The sequence below is a fragment of the Pelodiscus sinensis genome, chromosome 6 (genome assembly GCF_052426305.1).
Source record: "Pelodiscus sinensis isolate ZL-2025 chromosome 6, ASM5242630v1, whole genome shotgun sequence".
NCBI classification, from domain to species: Eukaryota; Metazoa; Chordata; order Testudines; family Trionychidae; genus Pelodiscus; species Pelodiscus sinensis.
This window is the reverse complement of record NC_143057.1, coordinates 37,722,631-37,750,605: the sequence shown is the minus strand read 5'-3', so window position 1 is coordinate 37,750,605 and position 27,975 is coordinate 37,722,631. Positions and strand designations below refer to the sequence as shown.

The following is a 27,975-nucleotide window of genomic DNA, read 5'->3' as shown; positions in this document are numbered from 1 at the left end:
CTGGCCACCAGCCCTCGGAACCCCACAGCTCTCCTGCTCTGACCACGACGGCTCCCATGCTCCAGCCCACAGGGCGCAATGCAATGTTCCCTTTAACGTTTTTCATCCAGGTACAAAATAAAATTTTACATGCACCAAGGCATGTGTGAACTGTGCAACTCTGCTAATCAGCTGGGCAGCACTTGAATCTCTTCTGAGTGGCCACACAAGCGCACAGCCTCCAGAGCTCCCCTGCTCAGACCACTGGGAGATTCTTTCCTGGTCTGGCAACAATCCTGGTCCCAGCTTGCTGGCTATTCCCTGGGAATGCTCCAGACCCAGAGTACCCAGAGGGTCAGCAACCAAAGCTGGACCATGGATATTGCCAGACTGGGGAAATCCTGATTACAGAGATTCAACCTCTAACAGAAAATGTGGAAATGTGAAAGGTGGCTAATGACTTTTGTTACCGTTTTCACCAAGAAGGTTGGTGGTGAAGGGATGCCTACCATAGTGAATGCCAGTGAAAATGGGATAGGTTCAAAAGCTAAACTAAGAACAGAACAAGTTAAATATTATTTAGACAAGTTAGAGGTCTTCAGGGCACAAGGACATCCTAGAATACTCAAGGAGCATACTGAGGAGATATCTGAACCATTAGCTATTATCTTTGAACTCATGGAAGCTGGAAGAGATTCCAGAAGACTGGAAAAGGGCAAAGACAGTGTCCATCTATAAATAAGGGATAAATAAGGACAAACCAAGCAATTACAGACCAGTCAGTTTAACTTCTGTACCGGAAAAGATAATGGAGCAAATAATTAAGGAATCCATTCACAAGCATCTAGAAAACAATAAGGTGATAAGAAACAGCACAAATTTGTAAAAAACACGTCACATCAAATCAACCTGGTAGCCTTGTGGGGAAGGGAAAAGCAGATGATGTGGCATAACTCAACTTTGGGAAGGCATCTGATATGCCTCTCTCACGACCTTCCCACTAACAATCTAGGGAAATACAACCTAGATGGAGCTGCTGTATGGTGGGAGCACAACAGAGAGAGTGGTTCACAGTCATGGCAGAAAGGCATAATGAGTGGGTTCCACAGGGATCAGTTTTGGGATTGATTGTTCGATGTCTTCATCAACAATATAGATAATGTCATTGAGAGTACACTTGTAAAGTTTGTGGATGATATCAAACTGGGAGGGGTTGAAACTGCTTTGTAGGATAGGATTATAATTCAAAATTATCTAGACAAAAGGGAGACATGGTCTGAAGTAAATAAGATGAAATTCAACAAGGATAAATGATAAGCACTCCACTTAGGAACAATCAATTTCACTCATGTAAAATGGGAAATGACTGTCTAGCAAGGAGTATTGCAGAAAGAGATCAAGAGGTCAGAGTGGACTACAAAATAAATATGAGTAAAACATGTGACACTGTTGCAAAAAAAGCAAATATTATTTTGGGATGTATTAATAACAGCGTTGTAAAGCAAGATACGAGAAGTAATTCTTCCGCTCTACTCTGCACTGATTAGGCCTCAATTGGAGTAATGTGTGCAGTTCTTGGCTCCATATTTCATGAAAGAAGGTCCAGAAATGATTATAAGGTCCAGAAAACATGATGTATGAGGGAAGATTAAAAGAACTGGATTTATTTAGTCTGAAAAAGAGAAGACTGAGAGGAAACTGGATAAACAGCAATAGCAAACATTCTCACAATGGGAAATGTCAAGCAAATCTAATATGCAGATAGACAGAGATCAATTTCTAACATATAAAGAAAGGAAACATGCGAGTTTAAATTTTGTTAGCTCAATCAGAGGTCTATCAACTTGGTGGAAGCCATAATATTTTTTGTGTTTTGTAGGGTGTCAAATACTTTAATAGAATATTATATACATTTAATTTATCTTTGCTTGCTTTTTTCCTTACACTTCAGTTTAAATAATCTATACATCTATAAATTTAGATGATAAAAACTCTGAAGTACAATACTCAAATGATCACTCTGTTCAATTCATATCATTTTAGTGAATAATGAACAAAGAAAATAGCATTGACAAGGAGAGGGAGGAAAAGGACAAACAATATTGGGAGGTCAATATTGTCTAACTGCATTACCAACATTTCCATTGCTTCCTGGGATCTCAGAAGACACTGAGGGTTAAATTGGAGCTAAACAACAGCATTGAACCCAGAGAGGCAGGACTGGTGGCTGTAAACAAACTTTACTGGACTGAGGGAAAGTTGGTCACACCCATGAAGAGTGGACATCTGGCTCACTAAAATTATGCTGATCACGGATGTTGTTGGACAAGAGTGCCATACTACAGAGGTTCAATCTGTTGAATCTTAGTCACATGTGTCAAAGTAAAGAGATTCGGTTTCTTTGTATTGCAATACTGCACTAGAGATGCCAGGATTAAAAATTGTTAACACTTTTCATCTATTACTTTTAGGGACATTCAAAGATTCATAAAGGAAATGGTCTCATTTTTGTCATCTATGCTAGTAACTCTGAAGTGGATTAGAGAAGTGTTCAAAAGAGAAGAAATCCAGCCTTGACTCAAAAGCAGTTTAAAATGAATGAGGAACATTTAAATTAACCAGTTACATGCAACAGAATTTAGGTTAATTTATTAGAACAAACAGAAACCAAATTATCACAAACAATAAATCATTTAATGAGTGGAAATTGTACCTGTAGGTTACCAAGATCCAGAAGAAGTAAACTGGACTTAGATTCATAAAATCCATTTTGGGGAACAAGGATGTATGATGCCATTAAATTAATTTTTAGATCAAGAACTTTCTGTGTTTCAATAATATATAATAATCCTAGGAAAATAATCACATTGAGACAGTTAAGGAGCCAACATTAAACCATATCTTTAAACAGATTTAAAATAAATTATGGTGATGATTTATGAACAGGAGGATGAATTTAATTACAATAAAAAGACCAAAAATACACAGCTTAAATTGTTCAACCACATCAAACTTGCCAACAGTCCCAAATGTTTGGTAATTTGGTTTATTCTGATAGTCTCAATTCTCTTTATCTGTTCCACTTTCAGAAACATTTCATAATTAACGTAGTTCAGTGTTCCAAGTATCCATGAATAATAATCAATCATGCCAGCCCTAATGAACATAGCATAAACCGTGACAAATAAGATATTCTCTAAGAAATCACATAACCATGTTCATGAGGACTGTGTGACAGTCTAAGCTTAATACACTGGAACTGAGTTATAACAAAAAAAATCATGTGACAATGAGATCTGCTTTTAATTAAAGTTTAGTATCAGAGGGGTAGCCGTGTTAGTCTGAATCTGCAAAAGCGACGAGGAGTCCTGTAGCACCTTATAGACTAACTGAAGTGTAGGAGCATAAGCTTTCGTGGGCAAAGACCCACATGCATCTGACGAAGTGGGTCTTTGCCCACGAAAGCTTATGCTCCTACACTTCAGTTAGTCTATAAGGTGCCACAGGACTCCTCGTCGCTTTTAATTAAAGTTTAAATCTTCAATGTATTTTCTCTATTTCCCATCTATTTTTACCATGTCTTAGTCTGATAATTTCTGAGTCATTGCTCAGAAAAAACAATTTTATTGAATCATTTTTACAAAAGACTCCATTACCTGGGAAAGTCAGTCAACTACTGCTAGCCCCAAGAATTCAGCAAATTGAGACAAAAAAAGTAAAGAAACAAATCATATTGTTTTTAAAATAACAAGACTTGTAATATACACACACTACCTTTGAGTTTTTGAAATGTAAGCCTCAGCTACTAATTTAGCTATGATCATTAATCAATCTGGTTAAGCAAGAAAGTGAAGGTTGAAAACAAGAAATGAAAAAGAGGAAGTAGACAGCCATCAATAAACATCAAGAGGCATTAAGTGGAGAAAATTGATAACGGAAGCTGAAGACAACAAGAAAAATTCCATGCTGACAGAGCTGGAGGACAAGGAAAAGAATCTTTTTTTTTAAACATATTAGGGACAAAAGAATTCCTAACAATGGCATGGGTCCATTACTAAATGGAGATGGTAAAAATGTTAATTTAGCAGAGGAAAAAGCATTTACTAAAATCTTCTATATTTGTAAAGAAGCAGGATGAAATAGGATTAGAATGATGAAGTCCTTTGCAATCCCTAAATAACTAAGGAGGATGTTAAACAGCTTCTACTAAGTATAGGTTGGGACCTCTCTGGTCTGACACCTTCTGGACCTCCGTGGTCCCAGATGAGAGAATTTGCCGGACCAGGGGAGGCCTCTGCCAGCAACCCTCTTAGCCTGCCGCCTCTCCCTGCTGCTGGTTCCTTCAGCCACACTGCCAGGCAGGCGACAGCTGCCCTGGCCCTGCTGCCAGAAAGGCTGGCACAGTCCCAACCCCGCTGCAGAGCTAGTCCCACTCCTGGGCAGCAGATGGCTGAGCAGCCCTGGTCCCAGACAGGTTATTGTGGCAGCACAAGCCCTGCTGCTGGACGAGCACTCAGCCCTAACTGGGCTGCCGGCCTGCCCCAGCTGGGTTGCTGCAGCCCTGGACAGGCTTTCCCTGCTGGGCTTGCTGTGGCCAGCCTTTCTGCCACCCGGACAGCTGTGGCCCCAGCTCTGCTGCTGTTCCGGCACATATGGGCTGCTTTTGTAGCAAAAGATGGGCTGACAATGGGATTTGAAACAGCAGTAAAAAAGCCAAGAAACCACAAATACGATCCAAAATATATGGAATATGGATTCACATGGACTTGCTTTCAGGAAAAATCATGGCCACAGCACATGTGTGTGGTAAAGTTCTGGTAAAAGAGAGCTTAAAATAGATTAAAATACGGTGGCACTTGCAGACAAGGCACAGTTCTCTTCAAATAGAACTGCTTTTTTCCCTTCAATGAAAACTTGGAAAGTTAAAGGGCCAGAAAAACAGTACTGGGAATGGTAGCTACAGCAAATGAGAAAGCCCCCAAGGCATCATTTGATGTGGATAGCTAAAACTGGGAAATAGCACAGTATTGGTGAAACTTGTTCTGCCATGTGCCAAGACAGTACTTTCAAATTATGGCAGAGCAAGGTAGAGCAACTGATTCAACTCCAATCCTTAATTACACTATTTCCAGGTGCATTGCCACTACGGCAAATGTGACTGAATGATTACCAAAATTTAGTGAAGTCCTCTCTTTTCTCATTCAACCTGTTGAAATGACAGATGTGGTGGGTACTGTCAGATGCTGACATGTTAAATTTCAGAATGACAAAAAACTAAGAGGAATTTCTGTTCTGAAGGCTATTATCATAGCAAACTACAGGGAACTGGCTCTTCACACTTATGGATGCTTTTGATTCACATTTGGGCTTGGAATGGAAGCACTGCGTAGGAATCTGCAGTGATAGCACTCGTGCAATGACTTAAAGAAACAGGGGACTCGTAACGAGTGAAGTCTGCTGCACCACAAGCAGTTTGGACTCTCCGTATTATATACATACAAGCTCTAGTTGAAAAAAAATTCCATCTGCTCAAACAAGTTCTTATTAAAGCTGTTCACACAATTAACTTAAACAAGAATCGTTAAGGAAGTGTATATCTGTTTGGAGTATTGTTTTATGAGATGGCTGAAAAGTTTGCAGATACAAGAGGCTCGCTCTGATAGCTTACCTGATGGACATTTTTGAATGCTTAAATGTGTTAAATACCTCACTTAAAATGTGACACACTTCATCTTTTCTCTCACTGAGAAAATTGAAAGCTGGATCAAAAAACTCTTTGTGGTAGACTTGTGTGAACCATGGCAGTTTTTAAGCTTTTTTCCCCCCACTAGATGACTTTTTGGATGAAAATGCCTTGCTAAAGCACTACTTATAAACCTTTATTATCAGCCATGAAAAGCTTGAAGCTACAGTTTCTGACTATTCCTCTGAAAAGTATCAGGAAACAGAGGCACAGATTAGAAATCCCTTAAATGGAAATGTGACTTAAGGATGTTAAACTGCGGTTAATTTACTAGTCGGGTAGTAAATTTACTAGTAAATTGCGGTTAATTTACTAGTTGACAGGCACTTCCACATTCCTCCTTCGAAATATACAAGAGCCCCCTGGGCTCTTGTACATTTCAAATTAGGAATGTGGAACACAGTGTGCAGCCCAAGGCCAGCGGGATGTCCCGCTGACTCCGGGCTACATGTGGGTGTGCCAGCTTTGAAATGTAAACTCCTGTGCATTTCAAAGCAGAAGCACACTCATGGAGCCCAGAGTCAGTGGGGGGCTCCCCAGCTGACTGCAGGTTCTGCGTGGCATTTTCACAGAACCCAGGGTCAGCTGGGGACTCTCCCAGGCTCCAGGTGGCACTGCCCCTTTGAAACACCGAGACGGCGTTTCAAAGGGACAGCGCCTCACAGCTCAGCTGGGCTCAGCTGCACGGTGCTGCCCTTTGAAGTCTCCTCCCACCTTTGCTGGGATGAGAAGGAGTAGTTGAAAAGCACTATCAACTACTAGATTACCCCCTCCTCTGTCCCTTTAATCACTTAATTAATTGCTACTTCACATCCCTAACTAGATATAAAGATTATCTTGTGAATTAAAACATTTAGTGGCTGCATTTCATAGATACAACCTTGTAATGTTTTTATTTAAAATACTAACAATTCTGAGTAACTATATGACCTCAGTTCCCTCTGTAATTTTTCTTGTCAGAAGGGAGTTACAGTACAATGGACTTTGCAAGCTGATGTATTATACTATCAAATGTTCACCACATACGATGGAAACTAACAGAAGTATTTTCTCATGTTCAAATGCCCCGTAAGTCTCCATCTGGTTACTCACAGAACTGATGTTCAGCCTTTTCTTTGGTCTGCTTTGGAAAATGAAAGTATTATCCATGTTATACTTACAGAATTTAACACTATCATAGCATCAGGCTCCAGCAAGTGCCTCAGACTTTGCAATATGCAAAAGATAATCCTATAAGGATGAAGTCTGCTTCAATGTCATACAAGGTTTTTATTGTCCCCTGTAACAACTCTTCAGCACACAGTCCTTCAACTAACTATTCTTTCCTAACACAACTGTTTCCAAACAAAAAATTTTTATGTATTAAATTATATAACGTTACATAACTTTTAAACATACCTAAAAGTGCCAGAAACCAGTGATTAACAGTATTACCCATATTATATGGACATTTTGCTCTATTTAAATTTCATCTTTTGTGATGTGTTTATTGAACTCATTAAACTATCTACGTATTTACATGGCCCCATTACCACAATATCCGAGTACATATAAGAAAACATTTCCTATTTTTGTCTCTCTGCAATTAGTACATTAGTCAATAGTTGATATATTTACAATATATATACAAATTCAGCTAAAAAAAGTGTTCAAAATTTATCAGAAACTGCATCACTGAAAGCATCTATCAACATTCACCTGTTGATGTCTTCTCACGAAATTCTTCAAGCTTCAACAAAGTTGCTGAGGTCAGTTGCTCTAAATGTACATCTTTCGGAGGCCTGAAGAAATCCACTAAACAATTCACAGTTCTCTGTTAAAACAAAGATATAATAAACATAAAACAATATATATGCTTACCGTATATACTCGAGTATAAGCCGAGTTTTTCAGCACAGTTTTTGTGCTGAAAAATGACCCCCCTCGGCTTATACTCGAGTCAGCCTCCTACTCGCGGGCGGGCTCAGCGCGTCTCTGCCGCCAGCCGGGTCTAGATGCGTGAGCCCGGAGCTCCGGCCCCCCAGCCCCTGCCCCTGCCCTCCTGGCCCTTCCGGCCCCTGCCCTCTTGACCCTCTCAGCCCCCGTCCCCTCGCTCCCCGGCCGCCCCTTCACCTACCGCTTCCCCGCTCAGACCCTTCCGACGGGCTGCCGGGGCCGCGGGGCGGGGCGCGGCCCCCCGGCGGGGAGCTGTCAGGCAGCGAGCAGGGCTGGGCGGGCAGGTATGCAGCGCCCCTCCCCTCCCCCTGCCGGATCCCTCCGCGCCCTGCTGCCCGCGCGCTCCCCCTCCCTCCCCTACCCAGCCCGGCTCGGCTCGGCTCACACTGTTTGGGAGCAACCGGCCGAGGCGGCGGCTCCTGCGCAGCGAGCGAGTGCAGCAGGCCCCGGCCCCTTCGCCATGTCCCTCAAGCAGCAGCAGCAGCAGACGGCCCAGGGCGCTGGGAACAACCGCAAAGCCCCCGGCGGTAGCGGCGGCCCCGGCCTCCCGGCTACAGGGAGGCCCCATGCCAGGTGCGCATCAATGCAGCTGCCGGGCCCAGGGAGCGGCGGTAACCAGCCCGCGGCGCCGCCAGGTGGCGGGAGCTCTGCTGCGCCCAGGGCTAGCGCCACTGCCCGGGAGGCTCCGGTGGGTCCCGAACCGAGGGCGGGCGGGCAGGGAGCCTGGATCTGCCCCCGCCCCTGCGCGGAGCCTCTTTCCCTCTCTCTTCTCCCCCCCCCCCCTCCCGCTGGCTCATTGGCCCATCGACGCCTGGCCCGGGTCTCGCACAGCCCCCCCCCCCCCCGCTGGCTCATTGGCCCATCGATGCCCAGCTCTGGTCTCTCACAGCCCCCCCCCCCCCGGCTCGTTTAGAGGGGGCTCGTTGGCAGGCGAGGGGGCCGGAACGTGGGGGCTGCGGGGGCTGAGCTGTGGCTGTGCCTGCAGAACCATATTGTTTTTGTTGACCCCCTTTTCCCCTTACAGAGCTAGGTTATTGTTTTTCTTTGAAATAAATATTCATGTAATTTTATTGGTATTTATCTTCATTTTTTACATTTACCAGTAGCTGCCTCATTTCCTACCCTAGGCTTATACTCGAGTCAATACTTTTTCCCAGTTTTTTGTGGTAAAATTAGGTGCCTCGGCTTATATTCGGGTCGACTTATACTCGAGTATATACGGTACATCATATTTTTAGCAGACTAATCCTTCATTAACTTATTTTTTACTTACAGCATCATATATTATTTCCAATGGCTGTGATTCTATTCTGAGTTTCTGATCGGCTTTCTCATCTAAAGGATTGGTTTCAAACATTATGCTCAAGAGTGATGTATTGTTTTCCGAATGGATTGTTCGAGAAGATAGTAAACAAGGTATGTATTTTGCTTGAGACATGCCTGTAACTTCAAACATGCTTATTTTTGTTTCAAATCTGTGAAGTTAAAATAGTATAGAAATGGAACATTAAATAAACAGCAGATGTCTTATTAGCTACAAGTAATGTATACCAGTTTAAAGGAATAAACACCCTCCTCCCTCCATCAAAACAAGTCTAAGGAATTACCTTAATGAGCATTTAATTCACAACAAGCTATGGAGCGAATCTACCCAGTACTAGCTCACAAAGGACTATCTAACTCTGCTGAAGAGCATTTAACCTACTTCCATGTCAAAAAGGACCAGATGAAAGTACTACCAATGAATCAGTGGGGTCAACAACAACAGTTAGTCCCTAGCAGGACTGACTGTGATGCTGATATTCTCTATTATATTTTATATACACACACACACTCATCTAATACACATTCGGTTCTCAGCAAGCTGTGTGTGTGTGTGTGTGTGTGTGTGTGTGTGTGTGTGTGTGTGTGTGTGTGTGTGTGTGTGTGTGTTTTCTGAGAACTGGTTGTGTAGCAAAGCCCTCATTTTCTAAAACACTCCCCACCTTTTAAATATTTCCCTGTTGGAGAATTCCCCTCATAAAAACAGAAGTATTCTACACTGCTACAGTATATAGCAAATGCCCCTTTTCTTGTTTTCAATGCTCCTTGTGAGCATTCTGATAGTCTTTTCTGAAATGGAGAAGAAAAAATTTAGATTAGAATGCTAGTCCTTCAGTTACCAATTCCCAGATCTTTCAGGTCATTTTACTTGTGTAGGCCTTGCAGGATCCTTAGGCATAACTAATAGTGTGAACTAGTGCTTTTGTTGTTTAAAAAAAAAAGTGCCAGTACTAGGGTTGCCAATGGTTTTGTCGAAGAAATAAAAGTGATAGCAGCCCCTTTAATTGCCACATGTCCTGAGCGGGCTTCCATCCAGCGCGGCTCGAGTGTGTCCAGGGTCGGCTGGGGGCTATGCTGGAGAAAAGCAGCAAGTGCTCCCAAAAAAAAGATGATCAGTGTGAACCATCACAAAAAAAGCACTGGGATGAACCAAAGCCTATAAACCAATATATGCCTGGCCGTGGCAGAATCGTAGCACACGGGGGCTACGTCTACACTGGCCCCTTTTCCGGAAGGGGCATGGTAATTTTTGAGATCGCAATAGGGAAATGCGTGGGGGATTTAAATATCCCCCGCGGCATTTAAATAAAAATGTCCGCAGCTTTTTTCCGGCTTTTAGAAAAGCCGGAAAAGAGCGTCTACACTGGCCCCGATCCTCCGGAAAAAGCGCCCTTTTCCGGAGGATCTTATTCCTACTTCAAAGGGCACCTGCTAACTAACAGTGACTGGTATGTTATACTTCACTTATTTGTATCAATGAATAAAAGGAAAAGTCTTAAGAGGGGCATCTTTATTAATATCTTGGTCATTTTCTGAGGAATAAAATAGTTTGATGGAAAAGGCTTACCTTATTGCTTTTGCACCTGGTCGCTGCGTTAACAATGTGCTCAAGTCAATTACTGCAAATTTAATCAACTCCGGTTTCTCCTTGTTTTCCCTTATTGATATGGACATGCTTAACAGCTTTACAGAAAGTTTCATGGCTTCATACTATGTAAATAGGATAAAAAATAAAGAGATTATTTAACAGTAACTGTTGTAGTTTGAAAATCACCCTGATGTAGTCACCCTTGCGCTCCTGGCACTGAGTAGTACTACTACCGGAAAAGTCATGCCCATTGGGGTTTCACAAGAAAGCTCACATGACGGTGATGTCATTGCCTCACTCTGAAGAATACACATGCCACCCCAACCACTCAACTTCTCTTTGCACTAACTTCAGAGTAGACAAAACTGCAATGCAGAAGTGAAGAGAGATAAACTGTATGAATTTACAGGAGCAACTCGAAGAAAAGTTACTAGTAAGTATCTCCTATTTCTTCAAAGGTCCCTGTACATTCCATTTGTGAGAGCATTGCCAAACAGTGGTCCAAAAGAAGAACAACGAACTAGGAGTTTTGATGAACATATAAGTTGTTAGCTGTAACATAGCTGCTCTCCCCGGTCAGGCATGAGAGTAAGATGCTAAATCTAAAAATTAACATCTTGTGAAAGTGTGCACAGAACTGCAAGTTGCTCTGCTTATCTCCACTAGGAAAACCTGCTAAGATATGCCAGTGATTCTCCTAGAATGGATCTTTAAACCATGTTACTAGTCTCCTAATTAAAATGTAACTACGTTCTATAAAGTTCCTAATCCATAAGAAAATCTGTTTGGTGATGGATTCTCTCGGCATAGGGGTGGCCAACCTGTGACTAGAGAGCCACGTGCGATTCTTCAAAGAAAATATTGCAGCTCCTGCACCTGCACCTCGCGGGGCAGCGTGTTTCTGAGACAGAGACAGAGTTGTGGCATCCCGTGCTGAGATCAAAATTGCCATCTTCAAAGGGCAATGCCTGCTCTGCTCTTAAAAGGGCGGTGGCTCAACAACTTTTCTCCCTCGGCTCTTTGCATTGTATCCACCACTATTTTGGCTCTTTGTCTGTAACGGGTTAGCCACCCCTGTCTTGGCATCTGACCATATGCTACAAAAACACATTTTCTAAATGCTTGATATTTTCCAGACAAGAACAGAATTCCCACTTAACATCTAGGATATGGAAAAGGGATCTGGAGAAAAACAAGCATGAAAATACACTGAAATAGGGGGAAATCTAAGACCAATAATCATAAAGCTGGGATGAGGTCTCAATGTGACTGCCTTTTTCCCCCCCCACTAGAACATAAGATAGAGAAGCTATCAGAACATAGATCCTACAACAAGGAAGGCAGTTTTGATCAAGATATATTTTCAAGAAAGGCTTCTGCCAGAGGCTCATAAAGAGAATCCATGGGCTTTGTTAGGTCAACTTTTAGGTTCCATAAAAATAGAAGCTCCCTAATGGGGGGGTTTACCATGTCCTTAAGGAATCTGGAGACTGCAAGGAAAGAAAATATGTGTTTGTCCATAACATAATGTGAACAGATAACTGTTGTTCTATGGACTATAAGAAAGGCTACAGCTAAGCCCTGAGACTGTCTATAATTGCAAAGTGAAGCTCTTTATGGATTACAAAAGTGTCTCAAACTCAGAGCATAAAATGACCACATTAGTTAGGAGGTTCCTCCTCCACAATGCCAAGTGAAGTGTCTTTGGGTTGGAATGCAGAATCCTCCCCTTATTATTGACACAGGTCAGTAGAAAAGGGCAGCAAATATGGTAGATCCCTGGCCAAGTACACAAAATCTAGATATCACTGTTGACATGCCAAGTTGGGGCTATTAGTATGTGATGTCCACCATTATCTTCTTTATGACGCTGGGCAATAGGAGGACTGGAAGATGTAAAGGAATAGTCTCCAGGCCAGAAGACCCATATCAGATAGAGCTTTTGACTGTGGTGCTCTCATTCAGTATGGCTGGCATCTGATGTTTTGTTCACAGAGATCTTTTACCTGGTGAACCCATTGACGACATGGAGTACTGGTTTCACTGAATACTTGTGTTGATCTTGAGAGCATCTGCTAAGTGATCCTGCCTTCACATTTTCTTCCCCACCAAGGTGAAGAGCCACTAAGTGGTTTTGGTTCTTGAAGTATCACCTTCAAAATTGTCTTGCCTCTAATGAAAAGACAACATAAGCCTCCATGCGTGTAGGTCTAGTATGTAACCCTGACATTGTCTGTAAGCATCTACACTGCATCAAGCTGCAGGCCAAGAGAAAAGTCTTGACAGTACATCATATTCCTTAACATGGAGTCTGGGCTTCCAAGGGCTATACAGGTCATGTCTCAGATATCCAGGCAAACGTGTTATGATTATTTCCTATATCCTTAACTCACTATCTCCTGAATCTCTAGGCATTAAGGATAAACATTCTTATTTTTACTTTAAATGCACTTTAGTGCAGTGGAGTTAAGCAAAGTTCTGGTCCTGAGTTGAATCTTATAAGCTGGTATGTACTGATCCTTCGGAAATAGCATACCTGGTACTTCAGTGAGACTGTTCAGAGGATACATGAACCGTCTGAGGATGGCCACTACCGGGAATACTCCAGGGACATGGGGGTTCCTACCCATTACTATCCATACAGAGAGAGCAAACCTAGCAAGACCTGAAAGGTAGTCATTACCACAGACTTGTGATTCACTGCAGGAACAGACAAGGTTACTTCATACTAAAGGGAGGGTGGTGAGGAGGTACCATTAGATCCTGGATACTCATAGGGAACTTCACAGTGAATTATCTTAGGGCTGTGAACAAACCAAAAAACTGAAGTGGAAATGTGTCATCCCCCCCAGAGAACCACATATTCTTGATCTGAATGTAATAGCCACAAAAAAGTGGCCACTCAAGATCTAAGGCAAACAAATAGGCTCTTTAGGCAAAAACTTACGTCCCCTCAATGTCAGATGGGGAAGAGTTGAGAGGTCTTGTCTTCTTGTCTCTAACTCTTTCCTATGCTGCAGATCACACCAAGGGGTTTGATAAAGGACAACAAAACAAAATTGATGTCCTTCAGCTCTCTTGGATACAGGTGTTAATAAGAATGGAGTGAGATAGATATTCTTGGCCACTTAAAGAAAGCTGGAGCTGATAAGTAGAGCTAATTTATCCCTTGCCTGCATTTCTATCCCATCCAACTGAGGAGCTGATGTTTCCAGTGCTGTAGCCAGACTGTAGTGGCAGTATGCTTGCCCTTCTCCCCAACAGTTCCTCAAAAACAGCTGCTATTCACAGGGGTGGACAAATGAACAACCAATGTGATCTTCTGGTAAGGTGCCATCTGTATGTTCTTCTGGAGGGGACTCCCACAATCCCTCTGATAGACATTCATCCCATCCTCAAACTTATGTGAAAGGTCCCTTGACATCAAATTTTGCACAGGTGCTGGGTTTTAAATGTGTACTTGTAAAGGCATCTGTACCCAAGAACACCATTAGCATGGTGCTGAAAAGAGTATTATCAGTCTCCAGAAGGTCTTCCATAGAATGGCATATGCAGGGTCATATGCAGAAATGAATAGGGATGTGCATGAGATACTTCTATGATGACTGAATCTGGGGCTAAGGAAGGTGACTGGGGTCCTTGAGATCAAGTCAGGGGAAATTCCAGGTTTGATTTTAAATAGATTTTTATACAGGATTCATCCCCATAGCATATGAATACCTTCCAGTGGCACAGTAAGTTATGTAACTACATAGCTGTCACATCTGCTCTCTCTCTTTCCTAGGGGAAGAAGAACGTACAGCGGAGTATCTAATTTTGGTGTGGGATTGTAAATATACCAATTGCTGTATGTTTACATTAGAGAAACCAAGGTCAAAAAATGTGCCTTGTCTTTGGAGAGGAAAGTGCTGAGATTTGGATTGTCTTTAGTTCCTGGGGGAGTTAATTCCACAACTTCAGACCACCCCAAGAGGATGTTCTGTCTCCCACACAGCTGAACTTTACCTCTATTGTTGAGAAGTCCATTGTGCCTAAAGAAAGAAACTGAACTTGATTCAAAATTCTAAAGGAAGCTAAGGCAGACAGCAGAAAACAGGTACAATAGTCTGTGCCCTGAAGAGATGCGGTGCAGCATTTTGTATGAGCTGGACTTTCAGAGCTGAATGTTTCATGCCTGGATATAGTGCATCGCCACTGCCAAGAGGTGATGAAAAAAATGCATAACTAAGGCTACGTCTCCAACTTCATAGACTTCATGAAAATCACAAAGTTATCATTGTGTTGGACTTTTCCAACAGCAGAAAGGAAGAACTGGGCATTCTCGCACAGCAATCTCGTACTTAGTGTGCCTTATGTTAGAGCAACAGTTCAGAAGAGGACTTAATGTCTGTTTTTATTCAAGGCACAGTAGCAGACATGTGCACACACTTAGGGCTCACAGTGCATGTTCCAAGAGGCAACAACATTGGCTACTGGCTTGGTATAACCAGCCACCTAGTCCTCTACCTAAACTGCTGCTCTGATATTATGATGCTGTCACACACACATGTTCTGAGGCACAGCAAGCACAAAACTAGCATGCGTGGATGCCAGTTTCTGCCTCCCTGCTGTTGGAAAATCTGCAGCAGTTCAGTGGACAGGGGAAGACATTTGGTGGCCGTGCACAGTCTGCAAAAATCTGTACATTACTCAGGACAACCATGAATTTAAAAAAATACTGATTTTCTCAGGGCCTTACTCTCAGATTTCTCTGCAGTTTCAAATGCTGCAGACCTTCCCAAACATATGAGAAAGGATGTCTACTCTTTATTCATTGACAGGAGAAATCATCCATCCATCTCACTAAAGCAGTCGCCATTTTGAAATGGCCAGATTGTACCAGGCCAAGAATATTAGCTTCAACAGTGTCTGTATGATCTTGTTCAGGAATGGGTATCCTGTCTCTCAACAGTGGCTAATGTCAGGTGCCCCAGAGGAAATTAACAGAAAAAGTAACCAAGAGATCCATCCCCTGTTGCTCATTCTCAGCTTCTGTCAAACAGAAGCTAGGGATATCCTTCCTGTCCATCATAGCTAATAGCCATTGATGGACCTATCCTCCATGACTTTATCTAGCTCTTTTTTGAAACCTGTTATAGCCTCGGCCTTCACAATATCGTTTGGTAAGGAGTTGCATAGGTTGACTGTGCATTGTGTGAAGGAGAGGTTACTCACCTTGTGCAGTAACTGGAGTTCTTCGAGATGGTTGTCTCTATGGGTGCTCCACTTTAGGTGCTTCAGCACCACCGAGCCCAGGACGGAGATCTTTTACAGCAGTACCCCTGGCCGGCCGCGCATTCAGGAAGCCAGTATGGTTTTCTATACAGGCTACTGCACATGTGCGATTGGCCCCCCGCCACTCCTCCCCCCCCCCACCCCCAGCTCCTCAGTTCCTTCTCTGCCCTGGAGATGAAGAATCTCAAAGCAGTGGGCAGGAGGGAGGGTGGTGGAGCACCCACGGGGACAGTCCTTGAAGAAGGAGGAGAGGTTACTCACCTTGTGCAGTAACTGGAGTTCTTTGAGATGGTTGTCCCCATGGGTGAGTAACCTCTCCTTCTTCGAGGACTGTCCCCGTGGGTGCTCCATCTTAGGTGACTATGAAGCAGTGCTCATATGAGGAAGTGGGAGCTTCGGATGCTGAGATTGTGAGGCCAAAAGTATTGTGTGGCCAAACTTCGTGTTCGCGTCTGAGAAAATCTGCAGTGCATACTGTTGCGTGAAGGTGTGTATTGAAGCCCATATAGTGGCTCTACAAATGTTTTCCATGGAGACAGCTCGTAGAAACGCTGTCATGACTGCCATTGCCCGTGTCGAGTGTATCCATACAGTTGTTAACTCTTTTTAGGCTACGGCATATGCTAGTTTGATACAGCTAGATATCCACTTTGACAGTCTGATTAGATATAGGCAGTCCCTGTGACCTCTCTGTTGAAGAGATAAACAGCCATGGAGATTTCCTAAAGGGCTAAGTCCATAGTAAGTAAAACGCTAATGCCCTGAGGACGTCCCAGGTATGGAGAAGCTGCTTCTTCGTTTTCCTTGTGCGGTTTAGGAAAGAAGACAGGTAAATACATAGATTAGTTGCAATGGAATTTGGTAAGTACTTTGGGAAGGAATTTGGGGTGGGTTCCAAGCATGACCTTGTAGAATACAGTGTAAGGTGGGTCTGACATCAAAGCTGCTATTTCACCTACTTGTCTCACCAATGTGATTGCAACGAGGAATGCCACTTTCATACAAAGATGCAAGATCAAGCAGGTGGCAAGCGGCTCAAAAGGTTTTCCCATGAGCACTTTCAGTACCAGATTTAAGTCCCACGCTGGGGTTGGGTCCTTATGGGGGGGAGGAGATAGGTTGTCTAGACCCCACATAAATCGTTTGATTGATGAGTGGTATTGAGGGAGAAACCCGTGCTATGTAATTCTAACAGGTATTGTAAAAAGTAAGATACGTCCGTGTGAGGAGGTTCACATCTGTGGGCTGTGTACCAGAACTGGAACTTCTTCCATTTCTGAGCATGTCTCTCTCTCACTGCAGGTTGTCTGTAGTTGGTGAGGCCAAGCTGCACCAGTTCCATGAATACCCTTTCTGATGGAGTCAGCCAGGAAGCATCCACACCCGCAAATGTAATTTGTGGATGTGCGGATGGAGGATTCGACTGTTCTGTTGAGCCAGCAACATACATACTGACGGGAAGCGATATGGTGGCAGTACGCTCATCCATAACAGGTATGGATACCAGGTTTGTCTGGGCCAGTTTGAGTGTTATAAGTATCACTTTAGCCCTGTCCCATCTGATCTTGAGGATCACTTTTTGTATTAGAGGGAAGGGAGGGAACGCGTATGCTAAGTGTGCATTCCATTCTATGCTGAACGCATCCCCCAGAGACTCTGGACCTATGCCTGCTCTGGAGCAGTAGCGTGGGCATCAGGAGTTATTGCTGGTCACGAAAAGGTCTACTATTGGGAAGCCCCATTTCTTGAAGAGGTGATTGAGGATTGTTTTCCTCATCTCCCATTCGTGGTTTTGAGGAAACTCTGCTTTGCTTGTCTGCCAGTATATTGTCTTTGCCTGGCAGGTATGTCACAGTCAGCTGTATGTTCCATGGAATGCACCATTCCCAGAGACTCAGTGCTTCCTGGTACAACTGGTAAGAGCATGCTCCTCCCTGTCTGTTGATGTAGTACATAGTTGAGATGTTGTCTGTGAGTATCTGTACTGTTTTGCCTCGAATGGTAGGGAGAAAGTGGAGGCACACATTCCTTACTGCCATTAGTTCCAGCACATTTGTGTGTTGTCTGGTCTCGTTCAGTGTCCATTGTCCTTGTACGTGTTTGTGGGGCAGGTGCGCTCCCCAACCTAGGAGGGAGGCATCTGTGGCGATTGTCACTGACAGGGAAGGCTGCTGAAAAGGGACTCCTGCACACATGTTGTCATGTACCGTCAACCATGAGAAGTTTTTATGTAGTTGGGCATAACAAGGTTCTTGCTCAACTGGTGAAGGTGAGGTCGATGTACCATGCATAGCCACAGCTGTAGTGGTCTCATTTGTAATCTGGCATATTGGACCACAAAGGTGGCAGCTGATGTGTCCCAGTATTTGCATGCAAGATTGTGCACTTATGCCTGGGCATGACTGTGCTGTCTGTATGAGGTGTTTGAGAGACAGCCATCGGTTGTGAGGTAAGAATGCCCTGGCTTTTGTGCAGTCTAGATATGCCCCTATGAACTCCAGGGTCTGGGAAGGAGAGAAACTGCACTTTGCTATATTGAGCATCAGGCCCAGTTTGCCAAAGCTGTCTCTGGACATGGAGACAGCTTGCTGTGTTTCTTGTTGAGCGGGCCCTGTAATGAGGCAGTCATCAAGGTAACGGAATATTGCAACGTTGTTCCTGCGTAAGTGGGCGGTCACAACTGCCAGAACTTTTGAGAAGACCCTTGGGGCTGTGGAGAGGCCGAAAGGTAGTACCCTGAATTGAAAATGTCTGTGTTTTATTGTGCAGCAAAGATATGGAAATAAGCATCTTGAAGGTCGAGGGTAGACATCCATGCTCCTTTCTCCAGGGTAGGTATAATCATAGCCAACGTAACCATCTTGAAGCACTGGAATTGGACATATCGGTTTAGTTTGTAGAGATCTACTATCGGTCTCCATCCCTCTGACTTTTTGGTTGTAAGAAAATAATGGGAGTAAAAACTCCTTCTCCTGTGCTGTTTGGGGACCTCCTCTATCGCTCCTATGGCCTTGAGGTGGTCCGCCTCTTGTAAGAGTAAGGCCTTGTGAGCAGGGTCCCTGAAGAGGGACCGGGGCAAAGAGGGGACAAGATGGGGGGATGAATGTGAAGGGGATTCAGTAACCGTTTCTTATGATTTCCAACACCCGCTTGTCAGTGGTGATGTCCTGCCAGGATGGATAAAAGTTGGCTCGTCTGTTGCCAAATGATGCAGATGGCTTTGTTTGCTGCTCTGGAGATTCAGGTGATATCAGATCCTTGACCGATCTACTGATTCTGTATATGCTATTCATGTACTTGTACAGTATCTGTATGTGGTTATAAATATGTACTCTGTATTGATGCTGGAAAATTCTCTGTGTGAGGCAGAGCAATGTGCCAGGAATGTTCATTCAATGGCTATGCTAATTAGTGCAAGGCTCCATGGACAATAGATCTCTAAGTGCCAGACACACACTTGAAGGAATGTGTCTGGCTATCTGCAACCAGCCAGGGCATAACGGCTGCAAGCATGTGACCTGCTACAGCTTGGAAGAGACCAGGGATGGATATATAAGTGCCATATGGCACTCTCCATCTTGTCTTGAGTTCAGCTCCTGATTCCAGATTCAGCCTTGAAGGGAACAACGAGCCGGGAAGAACCGTGGACCCATCTTGTCATAGGATGTACATCAGAGACTTTTAAGATAGCAGTTTATAACATCTCTGCTAAGAGCCTGTATCAAGAACTGGGTGATTTGATCCATATAACGTATTTTCTTTAACAACCTTACTCTCATTCTTTTCTTTCCTTTAGTAATAAACCTTTAGATTGTAGATTCTAAAGGATTGGCTCAGAATGATCTTGTGGGCAAGATCCAAAGTGTAAATTGACCTGGGAACTGTGGCTGGTTTCTTGGGACTGGAAGAACCCGTTCAGGGCAGGTGAGATTGGGTTCTATAATCCCTCACCTGTGTGTTAGGTCCAGGGCTGATTGGGGCAGAGGAAGAGCTGGGATGTCAGAGGGGTTTTAATCGAGGCTTCAAGCTGACCAGACTGGCAGCTGAAGCGCTCAGTGTGACTGGTTTTGACCTATTTGGGAAGGTATGCGGGTCTGGAGCTGTAAGGAGCCCCGAGTTTGAGCAATTCACCCTGAGCAGACACCCTCAGCTGTGCCCAGAGCCGGCCCAAGCTACAGGCTGACCAGGCTACCGCCAGGGGTGCGCCACTGTAGGGGGCGCTGCATGGAGCTGCCGGACCGGGCGGGGGCAGGGCCGCACATGCGCCAGGCGCACGAATGGCTCGGGCCGGCCCTGGGTCCATCACACCCACTTCGTCAGATGCACGTAGTGGAAATTTCCAGAGGCAGGTATAAATATGCAGGCCAGAATCAGGCTAGAGATGACGGGGTGGATCCAATCAGGGAGGATGAGGTCCACTTCTAGTAGCTGATCTGGAGGTGTGAATTCCAAGAGAGGAAAAGCTGCTTTTGTAGTTAGCGAGCCATTTCAGTCTTTGTTTAATCTTGAGTTGATTGTGTTAAACTTGAAGATGAACTGTAGCTCAGCAGTTTCTCTTTGAAGTCTGGTCTTGAAGTTTTTTTGCTGCAGGATGGCTACCTTTAGATCAGTAATTGTGTGTCCAGGGAGATTTAAGTCTTCCCCTAAAGGTTTTTGTATGTTGCCATTGCTAATATCGGATTTGTGTCCATTGATTCTTTTACGTAGGGACTGTGGCCGATGTATATAGCAGTGGGGCATTGTTGGCACATGATGGCATATATTACGTTAGTAGATGTACAGGAGAATGAACCAGTGACAGTATGGCTGATCTGGTTAGGTCCTGTGATGGTGTTGCTGGTGTATATATGTGGGCAGAGTTGGCACCGAGGTTTGTTGCATGGAGTGGTTCCTGAGTTAGAGTTATTATGGTGCGGTGTGTAGTTGCTGGTGAGAATATGCTTCAGGTTGGCAGGTTGTCTGTGGGCAAGGACTGGCTTGCCTCCCAAGGCCTGTGAAAGCGAGGGATCATTGTCCAGGATGGGTTGTAGGTCACTAATGATGCGTTGGAGAGGTTTTAGCTGAGGACTGTAGGTGATGGCCAGTGGTGTTCTGTTGGTTTCTTTCTTGGGCTTGTCCCGTAGCAGGCGGCTTCTGGGTACACGTCTGGCTCTGTCAATCTGTCTCCTCACTTCCTCGTGTTGGTATCGTAGTTTACAGAATGCTTGTTGAAAATCTTGTAGGTCTCTGTCTGAGGGATTGGAGCATATGTGGTTGTACCTCAGTGCTTGGCTGTAAACAATGGATCATGTGGTGTGTCCGGGATGGAAGCTGGAGGCATGCAGGTAAGCATAGTGGTCGGTAGACTTTCGGTATAGGGTGGTGTTGATGTGACTGTCACTTATTTGCACCATGGTGTCCAGAAAATGGACCTCCCGTGTAGACTGGTCCATGCTGAGGTTGGTGGTGGGGTGGAAGCTGTTGAAATCGTGGTGAAATTTTTCCAGAGTCTCCTTCCCCTGGGTCCAGATGATGAAGATGTCATCGATGTAGTGTAGGTAGAGAAGGGGCGTAAGTGGACGAGAGCTGAGGAAGCGTTGTTCCAAGTCAGCCATAAAAATATTGGCGTATTGTGGGGCCATGCGGGTGCCCACAGCAGTGCCACTGGTCTGAAGGTATATATTGTCACCAAATCTGACATAGTTGTGTGTGAAGATAGATTCACAGAGTTCAGCCACCAGTTGTGCTGTGGCATCATCAGGGATACTGTTCCTGACAGCTTGTACTCCATCTGCATGTGGGATGTTTGTGTAGAGAGCCTCTACATCCATGGAGGCTAGGATGGTGTTTTCTGGAAGAGCACCAATGCATTGTAGTTTTCTCAGGAAATCCGTAGTGTCACGGAGGTAACTGGGAGTGCTGGTGGCGTAGGGTCTGAGTAGAATTGGAATTCCAAGAGTCTTCTCTTGGAATTCACACCTCCAGATCAGCTACTAGAAGTGGACCTCATCCTCCCTGATTGGATCCACCTCGTCATCTCCAGCCTGATTCTGGCCTGCATATTTATATCTGCCTCTGGAAATTTCCACTACATGCATCTGATGAAGTGGGTCTTTGCCCACAAAAGCTTATGCTCCAACACTTCAGTTAGTCTATAAGGTGCCACAGGACTCCTCGCCGCTTTTGCAGATTCAGACTAACACGGCTAGCCCTCTGATACTTAATGTTCTGAGGACAGCCCGGGGGTCCTTCAACATGTTAAAGAGATGTATCTGTGCCCTCCACAAACAGTTTTGTGCCTTCAAACACCAGGTCCTTCACTGTGTCCTGAACCTCTCTCAGAAAACCTGACTGTTGCAGCCATGATGCCCTTCTCATGACTACAGCGGATGCAGGAGATCTAGATGCAGTGTCTGAGGAGTCCAGCGCATCTTGAAGCGCTGTGCGTGTATAAGCGTATCCTCTTTGACGTTTGCTTTGACTTTTTCTGATTTGATGTCCTTGTTCTGATTTGGAATGTCCTCAATAAAGGTTGACATTTGATCAAAGATGTGATGCGTGCATTTTGCTAAGAGGGCTGTGTAATTAGCTATTCTCATCTGTAGGCTTGCGGAAGAATAAGCCTTTTTACTCCCATTACATCCAGTCTCTGTCATTGGGGGCTAAGTGTAAGTTTTGTTTCCTGCCCCTTTGAGTAAGTGCCTCCACTACCAGAAAATTTGGTGTCGGGTGGGAGAAAAGGAATTCTGCCCCTTTGGGAGCTACATGATATTTCTTATCCGTTCTCTTATATACCGGGGGAACTGTGGCTGGGTATTCCATACCACTTTTGCCAGATCCATTAATATCTCATTCATCAGGATGGCCAATTTTGAATATGGAGATGCTTGTAAAAAATTCATCAACTTGTGCTGGGTTTGGGGGGCATCTGAAAGCGTGATGTCTAATGTCTCTAACACCCTCTTGAAAGGCCTTAGCATCATCACCTCCTGTGGTGGCTGGGGCCATTAATGTGTCTTCAAGGGACTTGTCAGTGGCTTGCTCTGGAAGGAAGGAGGGAAAACTACTTTCCTCATCCGTGATATAGCTCTCTTGATCATCTGAGTCAGAGATGCAATGCAAATAACTTATGGGCTGAGTCTGTGACTGGGTTGTCACAGGTTCAGGCTATGGCAGCGTGCACCGTTGCTGCCTATAAAAAAAAAAAAAAAAAAAAAAAGAGATAGATCCCAGTATGGCCAGTTAGATACAACTGGCAGTGAGAGCCACTGTGGGAGGTGCCTGTGAGAGATATCTAGTCGAGTTTGCAGTGGGAACAGGTTGGTGTTCTAATATATGATCCCTGCTCCTCCTCACCAAGGGCACCTGTGGGCAAGCTGCATGGGTTAACTGTAAGTGTGCCCCGCAGATTGTGTGAGGTCCCGTCAGTGCCAAAGAGAAGCGTGCTCGGGACATAGTGCACTGCCAACTCTGCTGCCTTAGTCAACTGTGGTAGGAGGGGAGGGAGAGCAAATGCCAGCAGCTGTGAGGCTTGAGGCATTTGCATATCTGCCTGCCTGCTGTGCTCAGCATTAGCTATTCTCTGGTGCGGAATGTGTGGCACCAGCTGTGGAAGATTGGCAGAGCTCAGTACTGGGGGCGTAGGCAGCTGTTTTCGCACCACCCCTCTGAGCCCTGAGTGGGCGTTCGGTACCGATGTGGAGGCTTTATCTTTTGCCCCATTCGGTACCATGGTTGAAGCACGGGAAGCGTGCTTTGCCTCCCGGCTTTTCTCTCTGTCAGCAGCTTTTGCTTTTAGCTTGTCCGCAGCCTTTTTTGCAGCTGGCTGGGACAGCTCAGCAGTGGCAACTGACCGCTTCCTGAATGGAGAGTCAGTGCCTGACGGAGAATGAGCCCTTTTATTGAGGTTACTCATCCTTTGATCTTCGGGCTTGACCTGGAGGGAGCCATTATCTCCAACCCCATAACTGGTGATACATGACAGGTTGGGGTGGAGTGTGCCTTTCCGCAAGAAAAGCTGTCATTTTTCTCTATGGTGAGGAGTTTTGTTCAGAGCACTCTTGCTCTCTTGGAGCGGCTTGTCAGTTGCTGACAGTGAGGGCTGCTTTTCCTGAAATAAAGCTGCCCTAAACAGCAGAGGCACTTATCGTGTCTGTCAGACATAGATAAGGCTGCTTTACAAATGGAGCAGTACTTGAGGTCAGGCGAGTCAGTCATATCCCGCTGAGATGCGGAAGGAAGGATGGTTGAGGGAAGCGGCTGCTTCTCTTTCAGTCGTCCTTTTTTTTGTTCCTCAGTCCCACTTCCTCAGATCAAATAGTGGAAGAAAATAGTCACAACCATATATACCAAGGGATACAATTAAAAAAATGAACACATATGAAAAGGACAATTCACATTTCAGAACAGATGGGGGATGCGGGGGGGGGGGGAGGGAAGGAAGGAAGGTAAGTGTCTGTGAATTAATGATATTAGAGGTGGGGAAAGTTAGATGTCTGTGAGCTAATGGTATTAGAGGTGATAATTGGGGAAGCTATCCTGGTAATGGGTAAGATAGTTGGGGTCTTTGTTCAATCCGCCCCCCCCCCCCCCCCGGAGAGTGTCGAATTTTAACATGAATGACAGTTCAGAGGATTCCCTTTCAAGTGCAGATGTAAAAGGTCTTTGTAGAAGAACGCAGGTGGTGAAGTCGCTGAGACAGTGTCCTTTCTGGTTGAAATGGCAAGAAATAGTTTTTTCTTTGTGGTCTTGTCTGATATCTGTTTTGTGGGCATTAATCCTTTGGCAAAGTGTCTGAGACGTTTGTCCAATGTACATAGCAGACGGACACTTTCGGCACATGATAGAATAAATTATATTTCTGGATGCGCAGGAATATGTGTTCTTGATCTTATAACTCACTTATTTTTTGTTTGTTTGTTTTTTCTTCTTCTAAACTATCTAAACAAACTACTTAACACTGACTAAACTTAAGTGGCTAACTGCTAAGGTAACTATTTCCAGAGTAGATAAGATAAGGCTTAGAGGGAGACTGCTGGAGCTGTCACCAAAGCCAGCAGCAGTAGAGAAGGAACTGGGAGGGGCGGTAGTATGTGCAGTAGCCTGTATAGAACACACACCAGCTCCCTGTGTGCGTAGCCGGCCAGGGGTACTGCTGTAAAAGATCTCCATCCAGGGCTCAGCGGCGGTGGAGCACCCACGGGGACAGTCCTTGAAGTAGTAGTACTTCCTTTTATTTGTTTTAAACCTGCTATCTATTAATTTCATGTGATGACCCCTAGTTCTTATGTTAAATAACTCTTCTTTATTCACTTTTTCCACACAAGTTGTGATTTTATAGCTCTCTATCAGATCCCCCCTTAAACATCTCTTTATCAGGCTTTAAAGTCCCAGTCTTATTTTTCCTCTCCTCATATGGCAGCTGTCCATGCCCCTAATCATTTCTGTTGCCCTTTTTTGAACTTTTTCCAATGCCAAGATATCTTTTTTGGAGGCCGTATCTGCATACAGTGTTCAAGATGTGAGCATATCAAGGATTTATATAGAGGCAATAAGATATTCTCTATCTCTATCCTTTTCTTAATTCCTAACGTTGTTTGCTTTTTTGACTGCTACTGCACATTGATTGGATGTTCTCAGAGAACTACACTTGAACCTCTAATCCACCAACCCTAGGAAAAAGGGAATGCTAGATTAAAATTTTTCTGGGCCGGGGGGTGGGGGGGTGGGGGGGGCTGCGGTGTCAGGTCTTGAGGGGGATAGGGTGTAGCACTTATCTGGCATCCTGCTCCTGGGGGCACATGTTACTGCTACTCACACGCACCACCCCCTGCCTCTGTGGGAGCAGTGAGGAAAAGCCTCATGGAAAGTGCATCACTGTGCAGCCGTTCCCCCAGCTTCCTCCTCCATACCACAGGTGTTTCCAGATTAGGGACACCCACAGTTCATAGGGTCACGTGTATCCACAATAACTCTCTCTCAAGTGGAAATAGCTAATTTAGTCACCACTATATTATACATAGAGGTGGGATCATATTTTCCAATATGTATTACCAGGGCTCGACAAACTGCAGTGAGATCTACTCCCCAGCCCCACACCACGCATGTGCCAGATTGGTACTGCACATGCGCGCAGCGCCAGTGAACGGGACAAACAGGGCGACCAGCTGAAATCTACTCACCACGGGCAAGTAGATACAGCGATATGTCGAGCCCTGTGTATTACACTTTGCATTTATCAATATTAAAATTCATTTACCATTTTGTTGCCCAGTCACCTAGTTTTGGGAGATCTTTTTGAACAAAATCCAGCCTGCAGGCATTCAGCCTATCAAGCATTTCTCTCTGGCCTGCCCAGCTGATTAAAGTATGCATAATTATAGCAGGCAGCTTGTGTTCAGCTGCCCCTCCACCCATCTTGCTCCAACCTGCAGCTGACCTAATCCCAGGATCTCCTGCTAGCTGTGCAGAGTTGGGAGAGAGGGTGAAGGGGAGTGCTGAAGTCAAGGTGTCTCTGTACCCGCTCTTTGCAGAGCAGGGGTTGGGGAGAACACACACAGAGAAACTGCTCCAATTTGAAGTATGGATTGTAAGTGACACAGGCATGTCTGTCTTAAGAGGCAGTTTCTTAAATTTCAGTTTGTTCTCTCCCTCCCTCCCTAGCAGGAGGCAATTATCAAGACAGGACAGCTTTCCAGGTTTTAGACAGAACGTGGCTTTTCTCAGAAACTTACCAGCAGCCGCCAGAACATGCACACTGTCACTCACACGCACCCAGTTCGTGCCACACTGTCTGAGCCCCACACACACTCACTGCCACACACACTCTTCCGTCTTTGTGCCACACCCACTCAATCTGTATCAAAGTCTGTCACACATACAGTGTCTCTCTCTCTCTCTCTCTCTGTAGCCCCAGCTCTACCCTTTCTGCCTGGGACCCCTCCTCCTTACGAGGGGCTTGAAGCCAGCCTGTGGCCACATAAAATTCATGAAGTGGCTCCCCTGCAAAAATGATTGCCTGCCCCTGCTTTTGAAGCTCTTCACAGTCCGCTTTGGACTTAACTATCTTGAGCAGATTTGTATCACCTACAGATTTTGCCATGTCACTATTTTCACCAGGGCTACTCAACTTTGGATGCCCCACAGTCCACAATGATACTCACAGCACATGCTGAGGGCCACAACTTAAGTGTGGTTGCATATATATGCAAATAGCTTCTTTCACACTGACAGGCATGAATACAAAGCACTGACCACAATGTCCCAGTGCTCCCAGCACCTCCTCTGTTGGGGCTAGAAATGCTGACACCCTGTACCCACCTGCTCCAGCCAGCCTTCTGCTTGAGTCTTTCAATGTTCACCCTACCTGGGAGACACCTAACCATTGTGGAGAGTGTTCCCAGTGGAGGCCATGTTCAAAGGATCCCACTCGCGGGCCGTGTGTTGAGCCCCACATAAACCCAAAACTCCCCGCAGGCTGTAAACAAATGGGCCACAGGCCACATGTGGCCTGCAGGCTGCATGTTGAGTATCCCTGTTTTACACCTTTCTCCAGATCATTTATGAATATATTGAACAGGACTGGTCCCAGTACAGACCCCTGGAAGACAACATTAGTTAAGACTCTCTATTCTGAAAACTGACCATTTATTCCTACCCTTTGTTTCTTATCTTTTAAGCAGTTAACCATCCATAAGTGGACCTTCCCTGTTATCCCATGACAGTTTACTTTGCTTAAGAGTCTTTGGTGAAGGACCTTGTCAAAGGCTTTCTGGAAATCTATATCCACTGGATCCCCCTTGTCCACAGGCTTACTGACCCCCTCAAAGAATTCTAGTTGACTGGTGATGCAAAATTACCCTTTACAGAAACCGTGTTGACCTTTTTGCAAAAAATTATGTTCATCTATGTTTGACAATTCTATTCTTTACTAGAGTTTCAACCAATTTGCCCCATTCTGAACTTAGATTTATCGGCCTATAAGTGCCAGGATCCCCTGTAGAGTCCTTTTTAAGAATTAGCATCACATGAGCTATCTTCCAGTCATTTGGTACAGAAGATTATTTAAATGGTAGGTAACAAGCAGTTGCTAGTTCCAGAATTTCATAAATGAGTTAACTCTTGGGCGAACGTCATCTGGTCCTAGTAAATTATT

The 27,975-nt window shown here is 44.7% G+C and overlaps 1 protein-coding gene across 5 annotated transcripts in view; it reads right to left on the bottom strand.

The window, feature by feature from the left end:
• VPS13A (vacuolar protein sorting 13 homolog A) overlaps positions 1 to 27,975 on the bottom strand; it is a 291,281-nt gene that overhangs the window by 202,241 nt on the left and 61,065 nt on the right. For all 5 annotated transcript variants that reach the window (XR_012904696.2, XR_012904698.2, XM_006122479.5 and 2 more), the window contains 4 exons: positions 10,548 to 10,690; positions 8,931 to 9,132; positions 7,421 to 7,535; positions 2,693 to 2,829 (listed from right to left, as the gene is read on the bottom strand). Coding sequence is in view for 3 of the 5 variants with exons in the window: in XM_006122479.5 (XP_006122541.3) it covers positions 2,693 to 2,829; positions 7,421 to 7,535; positions 8,931 to 9,132; positions 10,548 to 10,690 (597 nt within the window). In the remaining 2 variants the exon portion in view is untranslated. The remainder of the gene's footprint in view (positions 1 to 2,692; positions 2,830 to 7,420; positions 7,536 to 8,930; positions 9,133 to 10,547; positions 10,691 to 27,975) is intronic.